The following is a 20,151-nucleotide window of genomic DNA, read 5'->3' on the forward strand; positions in this document are numbered from 1 at the left end:
ATCATTCCGGGACATCCTTCGGACATGATATAAAAACTCGAAGTACTAAAGCATCCGCTACAATGGATGGGGTTTGTTGGGCTCAATAAATCTATCTTTAGGATTCGCGTCAATTAGGGGTGAACTAATTCTCAAAATTAGTGATGTTCCCTAATTCTTAGATTACCAGGCTAAAAGGGGCATATTCGGCTTCGATCCATTCAACCATATAATGTAGTTTCGATTACTTGTGTCTATTTCATAAAATAGTTATAAAAACGGCGCATGTATTCCCAGTCCCAAAAATATATATTGCAAAAGCATTTAAAAAGGGAGTAATGAAACTCACAATACGATATTTTGTAGTAAAAATATGCATACGACGGAACTGAACAATGCAGGGTTGGCCTCGGATTCACGAACTTATACCATTTATATGTATATTAACACATATCATGGTAATCGAACAAGTTTAGGTATTATTATTAATTGTTATTTTAGTAACTTGTACGTTTCATTAATAACTAAATTAACTAAATTTATTTTTATATACATTAAATAGATAATTAATATTTATTATAAACATATTAATATAGTTATGTTTTATGTAAATAATATATTTTTATATAGAAAATCTTTATTTGATATACTAATAATACTAATAACAATAATGATAAAAATAATAATATTAGTGTTAGAAATAATAAAAATGATAATAAAAATAATAATGATAAAAATAATGATAATTCTAATAATAATAATGATAGTTCTAATAATAAAAATGATAATTTTTATAAAAAAAAAATTAGTTTCAATAACAATACTACTTACGTTAAAAATGATAATGATAATAATAATAATAATAATAATAATAATAATAATAATAATAATAATAATAATAATAATCATAATCATAATAATAATAATAATAATAATAATAATAATAATAATAATAATAATAATAATAATAATAATAATAATAATAATAATAATAATAAAAATAAAATGAGTAATAATAAGTAAATTACCTCAAAGAAGTAGTCCTAAAAAAATGCTCCCGCTAACCCGAAAACAACCTTAAACCATTTCTCTACTAATTACTCCTTTGTAATATCTAGCATACTTAGATATTTAACCCATAAAAACTGTTTTTGTACTTGTTTCAGCCCAACCGAAAATGGATCAATAGATCACGGCCCAACTAAAAACACGGCCCAACTGACCCATCTATCAACACAACTTCTTTTGTGAAAAAAATAAAAATAAATTGCAGTCACCTAGATTCGAACTCAGGACCTCTTGTCACACACAAACCATCCAAGACCACTTGCTCTATCTCGTTTTTCTTAAATGACCCTAATGGTGTATCCTAACGCATACACGCATAAAAGGCATAATGGTTGCATAAAAGTAGCATCAGGAAGGCTGGAAACAACAGTTTTGTGGAGTTATCCGTCTAGCGTTTTCCGCTGTACAGGCTGCTCCGTCATGCGTAAGCCCTGAAGGCCGCCTAGCGCATAAGCCCTGGCCGGAGAACGTCACCTTCAGCGTAAATTTCGGATCACAAGTAACAGAACATATCATCATCTGACACGTGTCCCCCAGCAATCTAGTGGATCTAGCACTATAAATAGACCCCTTGGGTCGTCATTTTACACAAGTTTAGATATTCTGACAACTTTGAGAGCTGAGACTTCACCTCTCTTTCTCTCTCTACTTTCTCTCACTAGAAGTCATCCGGCTAGCATTTCTACGCTCTACGGATGACAGATTAATTAAGCCACCCCACAAGTTTCTATACTTGTGAACCGGGTCTGCAGGGATTATTTCCCGAGGGTAAAAATCAATCGGCAACACTCCGCCCTCCTAAAGCTAGATTACTTCTAGTCTCTTGTTGACATACTAAGCCTTAACTCATAAGAAAATAGGTGTTAACAATGGCGCCATCCATTAATGCAAAGAACACACGAAACGGAAAAGGAACGAAAACAACTGAAGCTCCATTTGTACTTGAAGCAGTTAACAATCCAACAATTGACGACATGGTCACTGTTGAAGATGTACCTGTTTCACCACTAGATGGTACGATTGAAGAAACAGTTGCTGAAACTACAGAAAGGCTTAAACATTTGGCAACTAATTCGGAGAAACAGCCAGTAATCGAAGAAGCGACAGCCAAAAGTGCATAAAGACTTCCAAATTTTGTTACTAATCCAGAGTGACGACCATTGATGCAACCACGAAGATGTCTATAATTTATACCTTTTCGGCGGATGGCGGATGGCAAAGACAAGCAAATAATGAAAAGGCAATCTGTATCAAAATACAAGTTATCCAGGCTACTCGACAAGCTGGGCAGTCTTATTGATGATTCTGGGGATGATAACGACCTGAGCTGTGATAATAATGATTCTAATGATGAAATTGACAAAGATGAGTTCATGTCAGAGAAGCAGGCGGTGTTGCTTTTAAATGACATTCTTAAGCAGACAACTCCGGCAAAATATAAGCAACGCTTAGCGCAGCCCGCCGTCCGTGCTGTGGCCGTGGACAATTTCTTTGCCCTCATTACTGGAGAGCAAGCTACCAAGCCATGGCTAAATCTACACAGTGTTTCATTGATCGAATTGCTAATTATCCATTGCCCAGAAATCTTGCTATACCAACAATTGGAGTTTATGATGGCACAACGGATCTGGAAGATTTTCTGACTATGTTTGAAGGTGTTATGAGGTTGCAGCATTGGGAGGATGAAACAGCGTGCCATATGTTTCCTATGGTACTGCAGAAAATGGCACGCGAATGGTTTGCTAGTTTGCCACCAAGGAGTATTACCAGTTTTCTTGATTTGAGAGCAAAATTTGTGATGCAATACCAAAATCTACGGAGCTGTACTCTCAAACATCTTGATGCACACGAGATTACAATGCATCATAATGAATCTTTGAGCAATTTTATGAAGCGTTATACACTTGAAGCACAGAAGATCCCTGATTGTCCAGAATCACAGCTTGTATCTGGCTTCATTTTTTGTCTGGACCAGCGACGGTTTAGTGCACTTGTTCATGCATTACGGTATGACTTGCCAAAAACATTGCATCAGGCGTTGGAGGTAGCACAGAGGCATGTACGAGCTGGTGAGCGTGGGTTGAACAAATTTGAAACTGGTAGCAGTAGCAAGCCGCACAACGGAGGACGGTATTTTGACAGAAATCAGAGAAGGAATGACAATTCAAATGGAGGATGGAGAGGAAACAATCACCCTAATAATTTCCACCACAATAGAAGGCCAATAGAAAGGCACCCGTTGATAATGGCGCTTACCAAAACTCCGAAAGAAATCCTTTTCACTGAGCCAATTCGGACCACTTTCAATGCTCCAGCACCTATGGAAGAAAGGGAGGGTCCAAAGAGTGAGTTGTGGTGCGATTTCCATGAAGCTTGGGGCCATGATACGGACAATTGCAAATCTTTGATGAGAGAAATTATAGCGAAAATCAAGGTAGGAGAACTGAATCATTTGTTGCCTGGCAAACAGTACAGGAGGAATGATCCTCGCAGGAAATTTGCGTGACAAAGGAATGATGGTAACAGAGGACGCCGTGGAGAGAATAGAAGAGAGCGGCATGGCAGAAGAGATAATCGGAATCAACCGCAGTACGGAGACCGGATCACATAGTGTGAAACAACTCCAGAAGTTGTAATCAGGATGGCTTGGATCAACGACAGTCATTATGAAGAAGGTGAATCATCAAACAACAATTTGGACAACTGGAGATATGCTCCAATTATCTTTCAGCCAATTCAGAATTGGGCGTAGTCTGTCCAACCAGTGATCATTTCAGCAGAGATAGCAAACAAGTTTGTCAACTGTATCTACACAGATACAGGAAGTGAAGCTGACATCATCTACTGGCATTGTTTGAGAACTTTTCCAAGGCATGTGCAGAGCAGAGCTAGGCAAACGAGGTTGAAAGTTTCTGGACTAACGGGAGCACCGATAAATGCCATGGGGCAGATTTGTTTGGAAGTTGTTATGGGCACATTCCCATTGTTGAGAACAGAAACAGTTGATTTCACAATCATAGATGGCAATTCTCGTTTTAATGTCCTTTTTGGAAGGACAGCGTTGGCTAAGTTTGGAGCAATAACGTCGACAGCTCATACAGAGATCAGGTTCCCAACTCCTAACGGAGTAGCCGCCATACATTCACAGTATGTGGCATCGGCTAGGGAGAGATCCACATTTGTGAACTTACCAGAAGGCAACGTAAATTGGAGAAAGCATGGTCGGTTGTTTAGTGATGATGAGGTTCAGGAGTTTTTCATTCCATAGTCAAGTGTGAAGGCCGGATAGCGCTGGGCGCTCGGCGTGTGAAGAAGCAAATCTTAGCATGTTATCAAGAATAAAAGTTTACTATCAAGAGCAGTTTTTTAGCATTTTTATGAAGGCATTTTCTTTTACAATCGTTGTATTCATGCCAAAATACATGTGTTTGGCATTTGAAGAAGATATTTTCGCATTATAATGAAGAGCAGCGTTTATCAATTTACTTTGAGCCATTGTGCTAATTTTATAGTGCATAAATTAGCAATTGCATACATTAAACATTCATGGCGTACTAATTAGGCTTGATCCACCTAAATTCGTCATCATTCGTTTATGTACTGCACAGTACCGAACAATAAATTTTATATTTTTCTTAAACAAAGTGCTGCCCGTGACAAATGTAAAACATTACATTTATAACCTGCCCACATAAGGAGTGTATTTTTAAAATACCTACGATGGCGGAAGCTTTTGTGCCGGCCACTAAAGGCACAAGGGATCGACTAGAAAACGTTTAAGTTTTACTAGAATGCACCGAGGCATGATACAAAACTCAGATACTTGTCATGACAAACATTATAAAAATTACTTCACAGAACGAAGTTATATATTTTTTATGTATGAAAGCAAAATAATTAGCAATTCTTCCTCATATACTTTATGACGGAAGGCGTAAGACGGAGAGTTTATTGATTTGTAATCATTCTTCTAAAATACTTTCTATTCTTCCTCATTAATTTTATGACGGAAGGCGTGTAATAGAAATCAGACATCGTATTCTTGATACTGTAAGGCATCTATATATGAATTACCTTATGCACTTTTCAAAATGATTTGCTCAAATTATACACTGCACAATTGTGTATAAAATTTTATGCTCAGGTGCATAATTGATTGGTTTTAAAGCATTAAGCATCAAAATATTTGCAACAAGCATATAAATACACATAGTCATCACAATAAAGTCAGTGTATATATAATGTCAAAGTCAGTAAGAAATTTATTACAAAACATTGTTTAAAATTTTTACAAAGATCAATTAAACTGCACGCCAAGCACATCTTGAGCAGATGAGTCTTCTTTGCCACATACTTCATCAAAAACGTTTATCTTCAAATTTATCAATTTGTTCTTGGCCTCATCAACTTTTTCTTGAGTACCAGGGGGTATAAGTTTGGCAATAGAAGCAGAAGGAGTTTGGTTGGGAGCAAGGCATTTGAACAGCTTGCCGGTCACATCAGCAATAGTATGGGCGCAGGCAGCATCAACATAATCATTGTAGGGATTCCCTACAAGACTGGATCCAAGCACCTTAGCTATCAGACCTGGCACACCTTTCTTAAGCTCAGCAAATTGCCCTCGCCTTCCTCCGCCCTCCGGAGAAGCTCAGCAGACTTTTCCCTTTCTGCATTCAGCTGTTTCTCCAGCTCACCAACTTTCACCTGCTCCTCTTCCAATCTCTTCTTCTCAGCATCCCTTTCCCCTTGCAGAACAACAGCAACATCTTGAGCACTTTTTAGCTCAACTTCTTTAGCCTTTATTATTTTCTGTGCATCACTTAAGGCACGTTCAGCATCAGCAGCTCTTTTACGAGCATTTGCACCTTCAGTTATGTCCTTACGGGCTAAAGCAAGAATAGACTCTTGATGCTCCTGCAGTTGCAGCACAGAGTCCAGGTGGTTGGTCAGCAGCACATGAGCTGCCATAGTTGATTCCCTGAGTTGATCAGAACGGAGAACAGTGAATTGTGTTTCAGCTCAGGGATAACACAACCCTGTACAAAAAAAAAAAATTATGAGTTATTTCAGACAACTCACATCAATAAATTACAGGCATATACATGCAGATGTTCTTATCATTCATACCAGAAGAAGAGTTGCAAATTCTTTATCTTTAGTGGCAGGGTTTGCAATGATGGCCTGTAAAGCCCTCACATGAGCAGGAAGAGTTGGCTCTTGAACATTGGAAGAGGTGACAGCAGGGTTAGTGATATTAGGAAGAGGAGAATCATAAGCAGAGTTGCCTTCCGGCCTATCTTCATGAAATTCAGATTCATCGAAGGGAGCAAAGTTTGGGTCAGGCATTTTCAGGCCCTCCTCTCCTTCACTTTCAAGATTTTCCTCCGCCCTCCGTTCACCGCCCTCCATAGCCTTCCCTTGGCTATCATCCGACTCTGCTAAAATTACTAACAAAAACAAATTAGCATTATGAACAAACATAACAGTTATAAGCAAAAACATGTGCATTTTCAAAAGAGAGCAGAATGGACATACTTCTCCTGCGTTTCTGCTTTTTGCCCTCCTCAGTACTCTTCACCCTTTTAGAGCCTATGCTCTTCTTTCTCGTCTTTTAGGTTGGAGGAGGGGTAGGGTTAGTTTCACCCGTGATGTCAACTGATGCCGATGTTTGTTGATCGGCGGTGGTGGTATCATCCGTTGTCCGCTCAGTGTCTGTATGATCAGACCCGGATTCGCTGTCTGAGCTGCTTACATCAATTTCTTTCCCCTTTTCAGCATTAGCAGCAGCTTTAGCTTCAGCTGCAACTCTCTCCGCCTCAAGCTCTTCAACAGTTTCGTCACTAGCAGTAACCTCTACATCATCATCAAGATCAGAGGATAAAAGAGCAGAGCGGACCTGCATCACGGAGTTGGCTGCAAAAATTGCACATGAAATAGAAATATAAGTAAACATGACCAACAGAAGATACAAATCTATATATATATATAATAGGATGATCATATCACATCCTACCCTGTTTTTTCCCACGAAGTACTGGCACGGAATTGCTCGGCCATTCTTGGCTCACTTTGCACAGCACAAGAATTTCCTCATACCTTTCGTATGATCTGGGCGGAAGACGGAGTCCTTTCAAACTATTTACTATCCGTTGTTCTGCGGGAGAAATCTTAACACCCTTTCCTATGCCAGCATCAATAGCACCCCACTCCCGGACAACGGAGTATTCCTCCGGAATAACAGTTTCATCAACAAAGAAAAATGGACTTTTCCAGTCCTTCAAGTTTGAAACTCTATTTAGACCAACAAAATGATTATTTTTCTTACTATCAATAGTAAGCCAGCAATCGCTAATTGTGCGGATTCTAAACAAAGAGATAAAAACATTAATGCGAGGCTTTATATTAATAGCATTGCAGTACATTTCAAAAAGGATGATTTTTTGAAGGCCATGGGGATGCATCTGACTAAGACAGGCCCCATAATATCTAAGAAGGCGAAGAAGAAAGTTAGTAAGGGGAACACGGAGGTTGCCGTGGGTAATTTGCAAAGCGTATAAAGTAATTTTCCCCTCAGGAGGGTTGTCAGCAGTTTGTCCGATGGTGGGAAGAATAGGGTTATATTGATTGAGATGGCGAAAGGCAATCTTTAATCCATCTAAATATTCACTAGTCAATGATGAAGCCATCGTGCTAACTTCTGAAATGTCAGCAGTATTTGATGAAGAAGGCTTGGTGTGTTCTTGGCCAGTACTCCGTGTAGAAGCCATGATAATACAGTAAAAGATATCAACAAGAAGAAAATAGCAGTAGGATGAAGTGTACTGACCTTGGAAGACGGTAAACCTTAAAAAAGTTGAAGATTGAAGAAGGCGATGAAGATTTGGGAGAAATATGCTTTTTAGATCTTGGAAAAGGTAAAAAAAGTGATGGTAACAGGGTTATGACGGTTTTTATAGGGGTTCATCGATGCAATTTTTATGGTCATGATTGAGACACGTGTATGGGTGAGTTTAAACGAAGGGTACAAGATAACACTTTTTACAGCTGGAGGCGCGTGGATGATCTCAGCCGTAAAAAATTAATCATAACAGCGTCAGTAAAAATCGTCTGCATTTAATGCCTAAAATGTTTTCCCCGATGCAAGTGGGTAATGAACAGGCTGGTTTGGCATGCGTTTACAAAAGTTTAACGACTTAATCATTCTTCAAATGCCTAAGTCATTAAACTGGGGGGACTTAATGGTGTATCCTAGTGCATACACGCATAAAAGACATAATGGTTGCATAAAAGTAGCATCAGGAAGGCTGGAAACAACAGTTTTGTGGAGTTATCCGTCTAGCATTTTCCGCTGTACAGGCTGCTCCGTCATGCGTAAGCCCTGAAGGCCGCCTAGCGCATAAGCCTTGGCCGGAGAACGTCACCTTCAGCGTAAATTTCGGATCACAAGTAACAGAACGTATCATCATCTGACACGTGTCCCCCAGCAATCTAGTGGATCTAGCACTATAAATAGACCCCTTGGGTCGTCATTTTACACAAGTTCAGATATTCTGACAACTTTGAGAGCTGAGACTTCACATCTCTTTCTCTCTCTACTTTATCTCACTAGAAGTCATCCGACTAGCATTTCTGCGCTCTACGGACGATAGATTGATTAAGCCACCCCACAAGTTTCTATACTTGTGAACCGGGTCTGCAGGGATTATTTCCCGAGGGTAAAAATCAATCGGCAACACTCCGCCCTCCTAAAGCTAGATTACTTCTAGTCTCTTGTTGACATACTAAGCCTTACCTCATAAGGAAATAGGTGTTAACAGACCCCGAATTAAAACAATATAATCTATGTAACAGTTTGTCTTCTTATTCTTCCTCTAAAACTAATCTATCAGAACTAATTCAATCATCTTCAATATCATTAGATTTCATTATCATCATCATCATCAATCATAATCATAATCAAAATCATACACATCACTATCATAACAATTCACCATCATCAACATCGATCATCATCGTGATCTATACGTATTTCATTATCAGTACACACATAATATTCATCTTCATCATCTTTCAAATCACGATTATGGTCACATAAGATCATAAATTATACATCATCATCATCAAATCAAATCACTTACGCCTATAATTATTATCATCTTAGTTTTTGAAACAAATGAGTGTGCGTTGATATTGAATCCAGGAAATAACAGTGAAACAATACGGCCCAATTAGAAACTTGACATAAGCCTACTAACACAATTCCACTAGCAAATCTATTTAACTTACACATGGCCCAATGGAACACGGTCCATATATATTTTTTTTAAATTTCAAAGCCCGCTAGCTTGTTACCTTTGAACCCACCGATGGATGGTAGGGTTTTATGTTTCTTGATGGTCGGCCACTTCATCTTTTCCCTTGTATTAATATAATTTGGGTGGGTCGTGATCTGTGAACATCTAAGCCGACATCTCACAATTACTCTTAAACGTTCAAATATAAATTTGTGGTTTCAATTGTCTTAAACTCTCGTGATTCCTTCTTTTGCTTTATTTCTGTTTCAGAAGCTAAGAGAGCAGTAACAGCAGAAAATAATAACGGTGGCGTGAGGATTTGTGTTATGAATGGTTTTACGAAGAAAAGAAAAAAGAAAGAGTAGAGAGAGTAAGTGATAGTGGCAATTGGTTTTTAAGAGAGAAAGAGTGGGATGATTTCAAGGTGTTGGTGATTGGTGTTCTTCAATGATGATTGATGGCGGTTTATGGTGGCAAATAGGGTGGAAGTTATGGTGGTCATCGTGGTTGTAGTGGTGATCAATGGCTTGTGTGGTGATCGTGGAATAGAAGTAAAGGTAGCCAGTGGCTTCAAAGATGGTGATGGGTTTCAATTGGAACAGTAGTAGAAACAAGTGGGTTGACATTGGTCGACTAGGAAGTAGCCAAGGGTGTTCCAAAAGTGGTTACTTTGGTGTCGGGTGTTCATGATAGAAACAGAAAATAGTATACATGTAGCAGAGTGGCGGTGGTGGTTTAGTGATGGTGATGTTGTTTACAGCCTAGGTGATCTTGGCTCTTTGATTAAAACAGATTACAAACTAGCGATAGCAATGGTTCTCACGGTGGTTTTATTGTGCTACGATGGTGGTAGTTTTGGTTGTCATAAAGAAGAATTGTAGAGAGAGAGAGAGAGAGCGATGTACATAGCGGTTTAAGGGTGGCTCACGGGCGTAGTGTGAGGTGGTGATGGTGGCCGGAGGTGATTCAACGATTGTAGGGGGTGATTGGCGAAGTGGTGGTGATGATTTCATAAGGGTGAAGTGATTCAACGATATAGAAATCTGGTACAATAATTAAACGTGTGTCTGTAAATGGTCTGAAAAGTGTAAAAGCGCACAGTGATCAACAGTAAGCTTCAATCAATATCTAAACTTAAATCACGGGCGAACCATGCATGAATCTTGGAAATGGAAAAGGATATGATACAGAATTTGAGATCTGTCATGTTTGATTTCATGTATATAGTTAATATTAACAATTAATAAATATAATTATTAATTATAATAATAATAATAATAATAATAATAATAATAATAATAATAATAATAATAATAATAATAATACTTTTAATATTATTACTCCGTACTAGTTACTAGTAATACTACAAATAACAAGGATAATGATAATAATTTTAAATAAAAAATACTAAGTTTAATAATAATTAACAATATTTAAATTACAACTAAATTATAGTTTTAATCATTCTTATAATGGTATTTATAACTATAATAATAATAATAATAATAATAATAATAATAATAATAATAATAATAATATCATTTTAATATATATGTATCTATTTACAAATAGTTGTTCGTGAATCGTCGGGAATAGTCCACGTCAAATGATTTCATGAAACAGTTCAAAAGTTTTAAGATTCAACGTTACAGACTTTGCTTATCGTGGTCGAAATCAAACAAAGATCAAGTTTAAATTTGATCGGAAATTTTTGGGTCGTCACATATAGGTATAAACTTGTTAACGAAGGTTTTTTAGTTCTAAAATATGTGTAAATATATATTTATATATATATAAGTCAACATTAGTCAACATCCGTTTCGACCCCGTCTCGGCCCCATTTTTTCCGTTGCGACGTTTTGAGGTCGCTACCGTTTCGGCCCCGTCTCGCGTCTTTTTCAACCTTGCGCTAGTTCACCACTCCCAGTGCTCTTAGTAACTTAACTAGAAGGGCTTCAGGCACTGATCGGTACACACATTTTTTAGCTGTACACTACCAAATATGTTTTATGGAGTTGTATATTACCACACATTGGCTCTATTAATTAAGTCAACAGCAAACGTCGATTTATTGACGACTTGACTGCCGTTAGAGCCTAAATTGAATGTGCGGGATTTAACACCCATGAAAATTTGATCCTACCATTCATGGCGTCTCATGTTTTATTTTTATTTTATTTTAATTTTTTTATAATTTTTTTTTTACTTATTGGTCGGAGGTCCATTCGAAAGCAATCTCTTTATCTGTCGAAGAGAGAGAGAGAGAGAGAGAGAGAGAGAGTTGACTTTCTCTACTTCTTGGAGTGTATCACTCTTGGTGGAGAAATGACTTCTTTTTATTCAAAGATAGGGGAAGGATTGTCTACATCTCACCTCCCTTGTACACCACACATGTGGTTTTTTTTTGTTTTGAAAGGCAAATCAATATATTATTACTCAAAAGTATAGTACAAGACGGGGAAACCTCACACACCCGCTAGAGACTTCACACTATCTACATGGGAAGGATACAAGTGGATGCTAAGGGAGTATCCACCAAAATATCCGTTACCCCAAATCACAACTCACCAAAATCTATATACATACATAGTTAGATAATTAGCTTTTTAGATCCATGAGCCAAGAATGCCAATCAATCGAAAAGGTTTTACATCTATTCGCAATCCATTAAAAACTATTCATTTGAATCTCAATTAGCGCCATCGGAGGATTCCACGAAACTTTTTTGAAGACCATATTGTTACGATTTTCCATATAAGGTATCCGCATGTCCATTCGACCGCTTGCCAAATCTTACCTCCAATACTCGACGTTTGAAATGAGGAGTTACCGCGAAGTGCATTATTATTATCCAAATTACAACTCGAGATGCCAAACCAATTGAAAACTTTATCCCAAATTTCTTTGCTTTTAAGACATTGAAATAAAGCGTGTTGAACCGTTTCTACATCATTGTCACATATGGGACATCGGACGGAATGAAGATTGATTCCCCGTTTGAACGAGCTCCGACAAAACGGGAAGTCTACCATTCAAAGCCCTCCAAATGAATATCCCAACCTTTTTATGAACCAAATTATTACGCAATGTTTCTATACCCGCGGCTCTTGAAGTAATAAGCTTTGCCCGCACCAAATTCGAAAGAACTTTTGATGAAAAAGTGCCACTAGAGCAAAAGGACCAACGCCCATTGATCCTTTTGATCATCGTTGACCACGAAGCCCTGAATAAGTTGCAATAAGGCTTCAAATTCCGCGCCCGTTCTTCCATGAGGTTGCCTCACCCATTCCCAAGACCAGTCATATGAAGTACCATTCCAACCTAGTCTCGTATGAACCGAAACATGAGGCTCCTTTTCGAGTCGGAATAGCCGGTTGAATTGCACACAAAGAGGTGTGTTCGAGATCCACGTATCATACCAAAATGAAGTGCCTTTACCATTTCCGATTTGCCTTTTGAAGGAACTTGTAAATTCAATGCCAATCTCATCAAGAAATTGGGTCAACGTCGGTCAAAAGTCAGAAATTTTGTTAAAATCGGTCATAAGTCGGTCAAATCAATCAAAATTAACTTAGTTTAGTATTCCATTTTGTATTATATTAACGCTAATAACAATTATATGTATAAACTTGTCAACGAAGGTTTTTTAGTTCTAAAATATATGTAAATATATATTTATATATATAAAAGTTAATATTAGTCAACATCCGTTTCGACCCGTCTCGGCCCCGTTTTTTCCGTTGCGATGTTTTGAGGTCGCTACCGTTTCGGCCCCGTCTCGCGTCTTTTTCAACCTTGCATGTGGTATTAAGGGTGTGTTTGGATAAAACTAGCTGGAGCTGGAGCTTATAGCTGAAGCTGGAGCTTATGGGCTAGAGCTGGAGCTGGAGCTTATGGTAGCTGGAGCTTATTAATTTTTATAAGTGTTTGGTAAACTAGCTGGAGCTTATTTTTCAGTTCATAAGCTCTACTTTTTTTCATAAGCTACTAGAAGTAGCTTATTTTTTCAGAGCTTATGATTTTCATAAGCTCTATTTTTTATGTCTACCAAACAAAGCTTATTACTTGGAGCTTATTAAAATCATAAGCTCAAGCTCCCATAAGCTCTCATAAGCTCCCATAAACTCTTGCGCCAAACACACCCTAAGTATTGTTGTTATTGGTGTATATTCCACACACTAAAATATATTTAATTATGTACGGCTAAAATTTTATTGTGTACCAATCATAACCATCACCGTTCTTTAGAGTGTGTTTAGTTTTTTTAATGTATTAAGTGTTGTTTCTATTTACTTATGTTTGAAAAGAGTTGTATAATTCTATGTTTCATAGAAAGAAAGAAAGAGATAGTTACTACTATCAATTTTTAATGAAAATACAGAATACAAATACATTAATAAACACAAATTATTGAAATTGTTTTACTCTCTTGTCTTTTTCTTCATTTCAACAAATCACACATCTGTGTTTGTGTCTGAGTGTGTGACCATTGCTACTATTCCATGTGAGTGGTTTGCTCAAAATCTTTGTCATTTCTTCATTATTATCATTATCAAATAATCAATCACCGCCATTTTAGTACTATTTCCCATACATTATTAATCCATTTCCCATCTGGGTTTACTTTATTTTGCAGATTAAAGTGTAATCTTGTAAATTACAACTTCGCCGGAAAAAAGCTAGATGGCCGGAGGTGGCGGCGGAGGAAAATCCGATGAACCGGCCCCACACCCACCAAAAGATCAGCTGCTTGGTGTTACTTACTGCATTACTAGTCCACCCCCATGGCGTGAGTTTATAGTCTATACTAATAATTTATTTATATTTTAGTATATTCTTGCATATATTGTTCATGTTTTATCCTTTTTATGTTTCTGTAAAAAAAGTTAATTTTTAGAATATTATTTGGAAAGTGGTTGATTCTAAATCAGGTTGTTTTAGGGCTTTTTAAGGTTATATTTACATAGGCAGTATATACATATTGTGATTCTTTTAGAATCAAATGATCTTTTGTTTGTATGATTTATAGTTTGACATTTAACATTTTGCTTTTGTTCATTGGCATAAATGCTTTTCGTGTTCTTTGGTTTACACTTTACCTCTAGCATTTTTGGTGAAATATGTTTTATATTCTGATTTTGGGTTCCAAAATTAGTCAAATTAAGTCAACTTGAGTTTAAAAATGCATATTTTGTGAGTGAAAATACTACTTAAAAAATTTCAGTCAAACTAAAGGGGGTATTAGGCGTTTCGTTTTTAAAGTGATTATGTGATACGGAATAAGCAGAACAGGATAATCAGTTGTAACAATACGAACCGGATAATTAATTTGCAAGTGATGTAGCAATTTTCATAGAAAAAAAGTTTGGATTCTATGTTATTAATTTTGATCTTAATATATTCGATGCAGCTGAGGCTATTTTGCTAGGTTTTCAGCACTACTTAGTGATGCTTGGTACAACGGTAATTATTCCCACGGCTCTTGTTCCTCAAATGGGAGGTGGAAATGTAAGAAATTATTCAAAACTAATGTTTAAACTTCTTGTAAAGTTTCTTGAATACATTTAGTTTGATAGTTGTTATCATTATGTTTAATAATAAATAATTTAATAATTATTTCAGGAAGAGAAAGCACAAGTTATTCAAACTTTATTGTTTGTTGCTGGATGGAACACTTTGTTGCAAACTTTGTTTGGTACAAGGTTACCTGCTGTGATCGGGGGTTCATATACTTTTGTTGCTCCAACGATCTCGATTATTTTATCTAATCGTTGGAACGATCCAGACCCTATTGAGGTCGGTCAACTTAACATTTTAGAATCTTTATTGTGAAGTATGTGATCTAGAAACAAAATCTTGAAAAATAGTATTAGTCAGATTCAAAGTTCAAGTAATGATAGTAAGACTTTTTGGATTGGTGAGATTGGATGGATGAAGCATATCTCCAATTTTAGAACTGCGAGAAAAATGTATTTATATTTATATGTTTATGTTTATTTATCTTTTTATGTATGATAAATTTTTCTTTTGTTAGAGGTTTATGTAATTAGTGTCCGTTATTCATTGTCAGTGTTTGGAATGAAACTAAATTAAGAGCCCAATCCAAATTAAGAGCACGATGAATAACAAACACTAACTACAAAAATATCCAATATCCAACACAATAAAAACTCAACATAAATAAAAAGATAATTAAACATAAACATATAAATATAAATACATTTAAAAAACAAACCTCACAGTTCGAAAAGCATTATTGGAGATATGCTTCATCCATCCAATTTTGTAGATCACCTATCCAAATAGTCTTTACTATCTTTACTTGAACTTTGAATCTGATTATTACTGTGTAACGTGTTGTTGATAATGATATGACACTAAGTTTGTTTTATACGTTGATCAGAAATTCAAGAAGACAATGCGTGCAATCCAGGGTGCTTTGATTGTTGCTTCAACACTTCAGATTGTTTTAGGGTTCAGTGGTCTTTGGCGAAACGTTGCAAGGTTGGTTTGAAATCTAACAAACAACATTTTTTTTAATATCGTTATAAGTTATAGATTATAAATAAATTTAAATAATAAATATTAGATTCTTGAGTCCGCTTTCCGCTACTCCTTTGGTGGCTCTTGCTGGTTTCGGGCTCTACGAATTTGGATTCCCCGGGGTGAGTATATATACGTTAATCTAGGTATTATTATTTTTTATGCATTACCTTGTATATGTGAACTTATACATTAATTGTTTATTTAGGTTGCCAGATGCGTTGAGATAGGGCTGCCTCAGCTCATCATTGTAGTTGTTTTGTCACAGGTAACGTTTTTCATGATCGAGTAGATACAACTATTAAATGTGGATTGTGAATCTATTTGGTATTGATTGTGTGAATTTGGTTTGTTTGGTTATGTACAGTATGTAGCTCATATGATACATTCGGGAAAATCGATCTTTGAGAAATTTGCTGTTCTGATGTCTATTGCAATCGTTTGGATCTACGCTCACCTTCTGACTGTTGGTGGGGCCTACAATCACACACCACCAAAGACACAAATAAGTTGTCGTACAGATCGTTCGGGACTAATTGAGGGTGCACCATGGTTAGTAGATGCATTATATTGGAATTGGTTTTAAGTTCACTACATATAATGATATAAATCAGTAAATGTCATGTTTATGTATCATGATATTTAATTGATAATCAGGATAAGAGTTCCGTATCCATTTCAATGGGGGGCACCCTCATTTGATGCCGGTGAAGCTTTTGCAATGATGATGGCTGCTTTTGTTGCTCTTGTGGAGGTTCGTTTTTATTATTCGTTGATGTTTATTTCAATTTGTTTTTTTTTTTTTTTTTTTTAATTTTATATTTGTTTTCACATGTAATTATCATCAGTCCACTGGCGGATTTATTGCGGTTTCAAGATATGCGAGTGCAACTCCCGTGCCTCCATCTATCCTAAGCCGTGGTATCGGTTGGCAGGTAACAACCATTTTTTATCACATAAATTATTAAATGTGACATCTCAAAATGCAAAATGTTGTATACTTGAATTTTATAATTATGTGTTTGTCTTTTGTTGATAGGGAATTGCTATTTTGTTGTCCGGTTTGTTTGGAACTGTGAATGGATCTTCTGTATCTATGTTAGTAACTAATCCTAAAGTCGTTTGTTTGTTTATTATTTATTATCTTATTTTGTTTCACAATTTATTAAGTAAATATTTACTTGAAAGGTGTTACTTTGTTTGTATATTGGTAGTGAAAATGCTGGTCTTTTGGCCGTGACCCGCGTTGGCAGTCGAAGAGTTGTTCAGATCTCAGCCGGGTTCATGATTTTCTTTTCAGTTCTGGGTATTTTCTTCTTCTTCTTTTTTTTTTTTTTTACTCCAGTTTTGATTTTTTATAAGGAAAGGATTCAAAAATTAATAACGTAACCCAAATTAACTCATTAATAAATAATCGATCATGCAGGTAAATTTGGAGCAGTCTTTGCTTCCATTCCAGCGCCTATTGTTGCTGCTTTGTATTGCCTTTTCTTCGCTTACGTGGGTAAGCTTACATAAATACCCAATCATTCTTTATGTCTTTATTAAAACTTGAGGGTAAAAATGTCTTTTCACTTTATGTGTAGGTTCTTCTGGTTTGAGTTTCCTTCAGTTCTGCAACCTTAACAGCTTCAGAACAAAGTTTATTCTGGGCTTCTCTATCTTCTTGGGCTTATCCATTCCCCAATATTTCAATGAATACGAAGCTATCAACGGTTATGGGCCCGTACATACGTCTGGAAGATGGGTACGTGCAAAATTACTCAACTCCTAATAATCACTAATTTACATTTTATTTTTTGAAAAAAATAATGACCTTGTTTTTGTATGTTGTCATTTTGTAGTTCAACAATATGGTGAACGTTCCATTCTCATCTGAAGCTTTTGTTGCTGCTGTTGTCGCGTATTTTCTGGATAACACGCTTAAGAAGAACGATAGTGCGGTACGAAAAGACAGAGGCAAACATTGGTGGGACAAGTTCCGTTCGTTTCATACGGACACAAGAAGCGAAGAATTCTACTCGTTGCCATTCAATCTCAATAAATACTTCCCTGCTGTTTGATTGATTGAGGACATGAAGTAACCAGCAAGCAACTGTTGTTCTTTTTAGTCAAATGTGTGTCCCTAATCTTGTCCTAAATTAGCTCCTCAAGTTCAATTACATTCCACTTAAGTGATTCTTATAACATTTTCCCATAGTTATTTAATTACTATAAATCTAATGGGTACTAATTAAGATGAAAGGATTAGTTTTGCTACTTCAAAACTTCTCTACAACATTATCTCCCATATGTTTTGTAATAGAAATCTTGATTTCTGATTGTGCACATGCAGTATTCAAATGTTATTCCATTCACTTTTAATTACTGTATATGTAACATATTTTGATGATCTATAATTATTAATGTAACACATTGATGATTGATGGCATAAATAAATTAGTATAAAGTCACAGCCAATTATCAATGCAAATAATCAATGCAAGAGCAAAAAATTATAATATGCGAGTGATCTTATCATGTATTCATAAACTCATCACAACTTGAAACAAACAAATTATTTGTTGACGTAATAAGCGCTTCATCTAAGCTTATTATCTTCATAACCTCATTCAATTTTAAGTTTATCTCCACGATCTGCGGGTGCAGCTTATCAGCAGCAATAAATTCATGCACAACACCATCAATCTCAATATAACTACACCCCGGAGCTGAATCATCTTCTTTATCAATCTTAGATTCCCTTATTTGTCTTACATTATCCCATTGACCGAATGATGCATACAAGTTCGAAAGCAAAAGATCCCCTCCACCATCGGTTTCTCTAATATGTTCAATAATTTGCTCCGCAAGACGTACATTTCTATGTACTCTACAAGCACTCAACAATGCTCTCCAAATAACACCATCGGGCTCGATATGCATCATTTTTACAGTTTCAAATGCACGTTCAAGTTGTCCATCACGACTCAAAAGGTCTATCAAGCATCCAAAATGCTCAATTTTGGGGATAATACCCCAGAGCTGTTCCATATTGTTAAAAATCGAGATCCCCTCTTTAACTTGACCTGAATGGCTACACGCGTTAAGAACACCAACAAGCGTGATATGATCCGGTCTAATTCCTTCTGCTAGCATTTCATCGAACACCTTGATCGCTTCTTCACCAAGTCCATGCATCGATAACCCTGAAATCAAGCTCGTCCATGTTACAAGATCTCGTTTATCAGTTTCGTCAAATACCTGTTTCGCAAGGTCTATTTTCCCACATTTTGCATACATATCGATAAGAGCCGTTGCAATGTTTGGTGTTTTTGGAAACCTGGTTTTATCTATATAAAAATGTATCCATTTTCCTTGGTTGAGTTGACCAAGATGAGCACAAGCTGATAACACACTAACGAAAATCGCTTCATTAGGTTCGACATTACCATCACTTAACATGTCGTTAAAACACGTTAAACCCTCATTATACATCTTACGCCCGACATAACCCACAATCATCACCGCCCACGACACCTCATTCCTTTCAGGCATTTTCACAAACACTTTCTCGGCTTTTAGTATCTCGCCACACATCGCATACCCTTTAACTAAACTAGTCCAACTAATTATATCTCGTTCAGGCATTTTATCAAACACCTCCTGGGCATTAACCGTATCCAAATACATAACATACATATTAATCAAAGCATTGCCTACACATACGTCCAAATCATACCCAAGTTTAACCACCATCGTATGACAGTTTTTACCATAATTTAACATTGACCGATGACGCGAACAAGCAGTGATAGCAAAGGTAAACGTGTAATCATCCGGCACTGCTATGGAATGCATACCACCAAGCATTAGCATTTCTTTAAATAGATACACTGATTCTATTGCAGATGATGTTTTTGAATAAGATTGAATGATCAGATTCCATAAAAATGTAGGTTGTAACGATGGGTATTTACTGAATACTTTTCGAGCTGATTTAAGTTTCCCGTGGACACTGTATGATCGAATTAATGATCCAATGAGATTATTGTTTCCACCTAATGACTTAACTATGATTTGTGCGTGTATCTGTTTCGTTTGTTTTAATGATGGTTTGTGTTTAAATAAGTTGTATAGATGAATCTTTAGTTGGCTCATATGGTTTTGCCACAAATGTGTTTGATGAAATGCTTGAGAGAGAATTTTTCGCTTAAGAAGCAATTACTGGCAATATGATAACTATATGTGACAATGATCCAAATATAAAGAAATGGAAAAGTAACAA

General features: G+C 36.4%; 2 protein-coding genes across 2 annotated transcripts; one reads left to right on the forward strand and one right to left on the reverse strand.

Annotated features, from left to right (window-relative positions):
- The first annotated feature begins 13,804 nt into the window (after positions 1–13,804).
- Positions 13,805–18,169, forward strand: LOC139857487 (nucleobase-ascorbate transporter 6-like). The gene is made up of 15 exons (XM_071846259.1): positions 13,805–13,845; positions 13,978–14,130; positions 14,752–14,849; positions 14,964–15,137; positions 15,745–15,845; positions 15,931–16,006; positions 16,093–16,152; positions 16,252–16,436; positions 16,542–16,638; positions 16,733–16,819; positions 16,924–16,982; positions 17,099–17,190; positions 17,311–17,388; positions 17,471–17,631; positions 17,729–18,169. The coding sequence occupies exons 2-15, from the start codon at positions 14,025–14,027 to the stop codon at positions 17,945–17,947; spliced, it is 1,593 nt and encodes a 530-aa protein (XP_071702360.1). The 5' UTR covers positions 13,805–13,845; positions 13,978–14,024; the 3' UTR covers positions 17,948–18,169.
- A 232-nt stretch (positions 18,170–18,401) lies between these two features.
- LOC139859047 (pentatricopeptide repeat-containing protein At2g20540-like) lies at positions 18,402–20,024 on the reverse strand. Its single transcript, XM_071847865.1, has one exon. The coding sequence runs from the start codon at positions 20,022–20,024 to the stop codon at positions 18,402–18,404; it is 1,623 nt and encodes a 540-aa protein (XP_071703966.1).
- Positions 20,025–20,151: the final 127 nt, after the last annotated feature.

Source organism: Rutidosis leptorrhynchoides, chromosome 7 (assembly GCF_046630445.1).
Source record: "Rutidosis leptorrhynchoides isolate AG116_Rl617_1_P2 chromosome 7, CSIRO_AGI_Rlap_v1, whole genome shotgun sequence".
Lineage (NCBI taxonomy): Eukaryota > Viridiplantae > Streptophyta > Magnoliopsida > Asterales > Asteraceae > Rutidosis > Rutidosis leptorrhynchoides.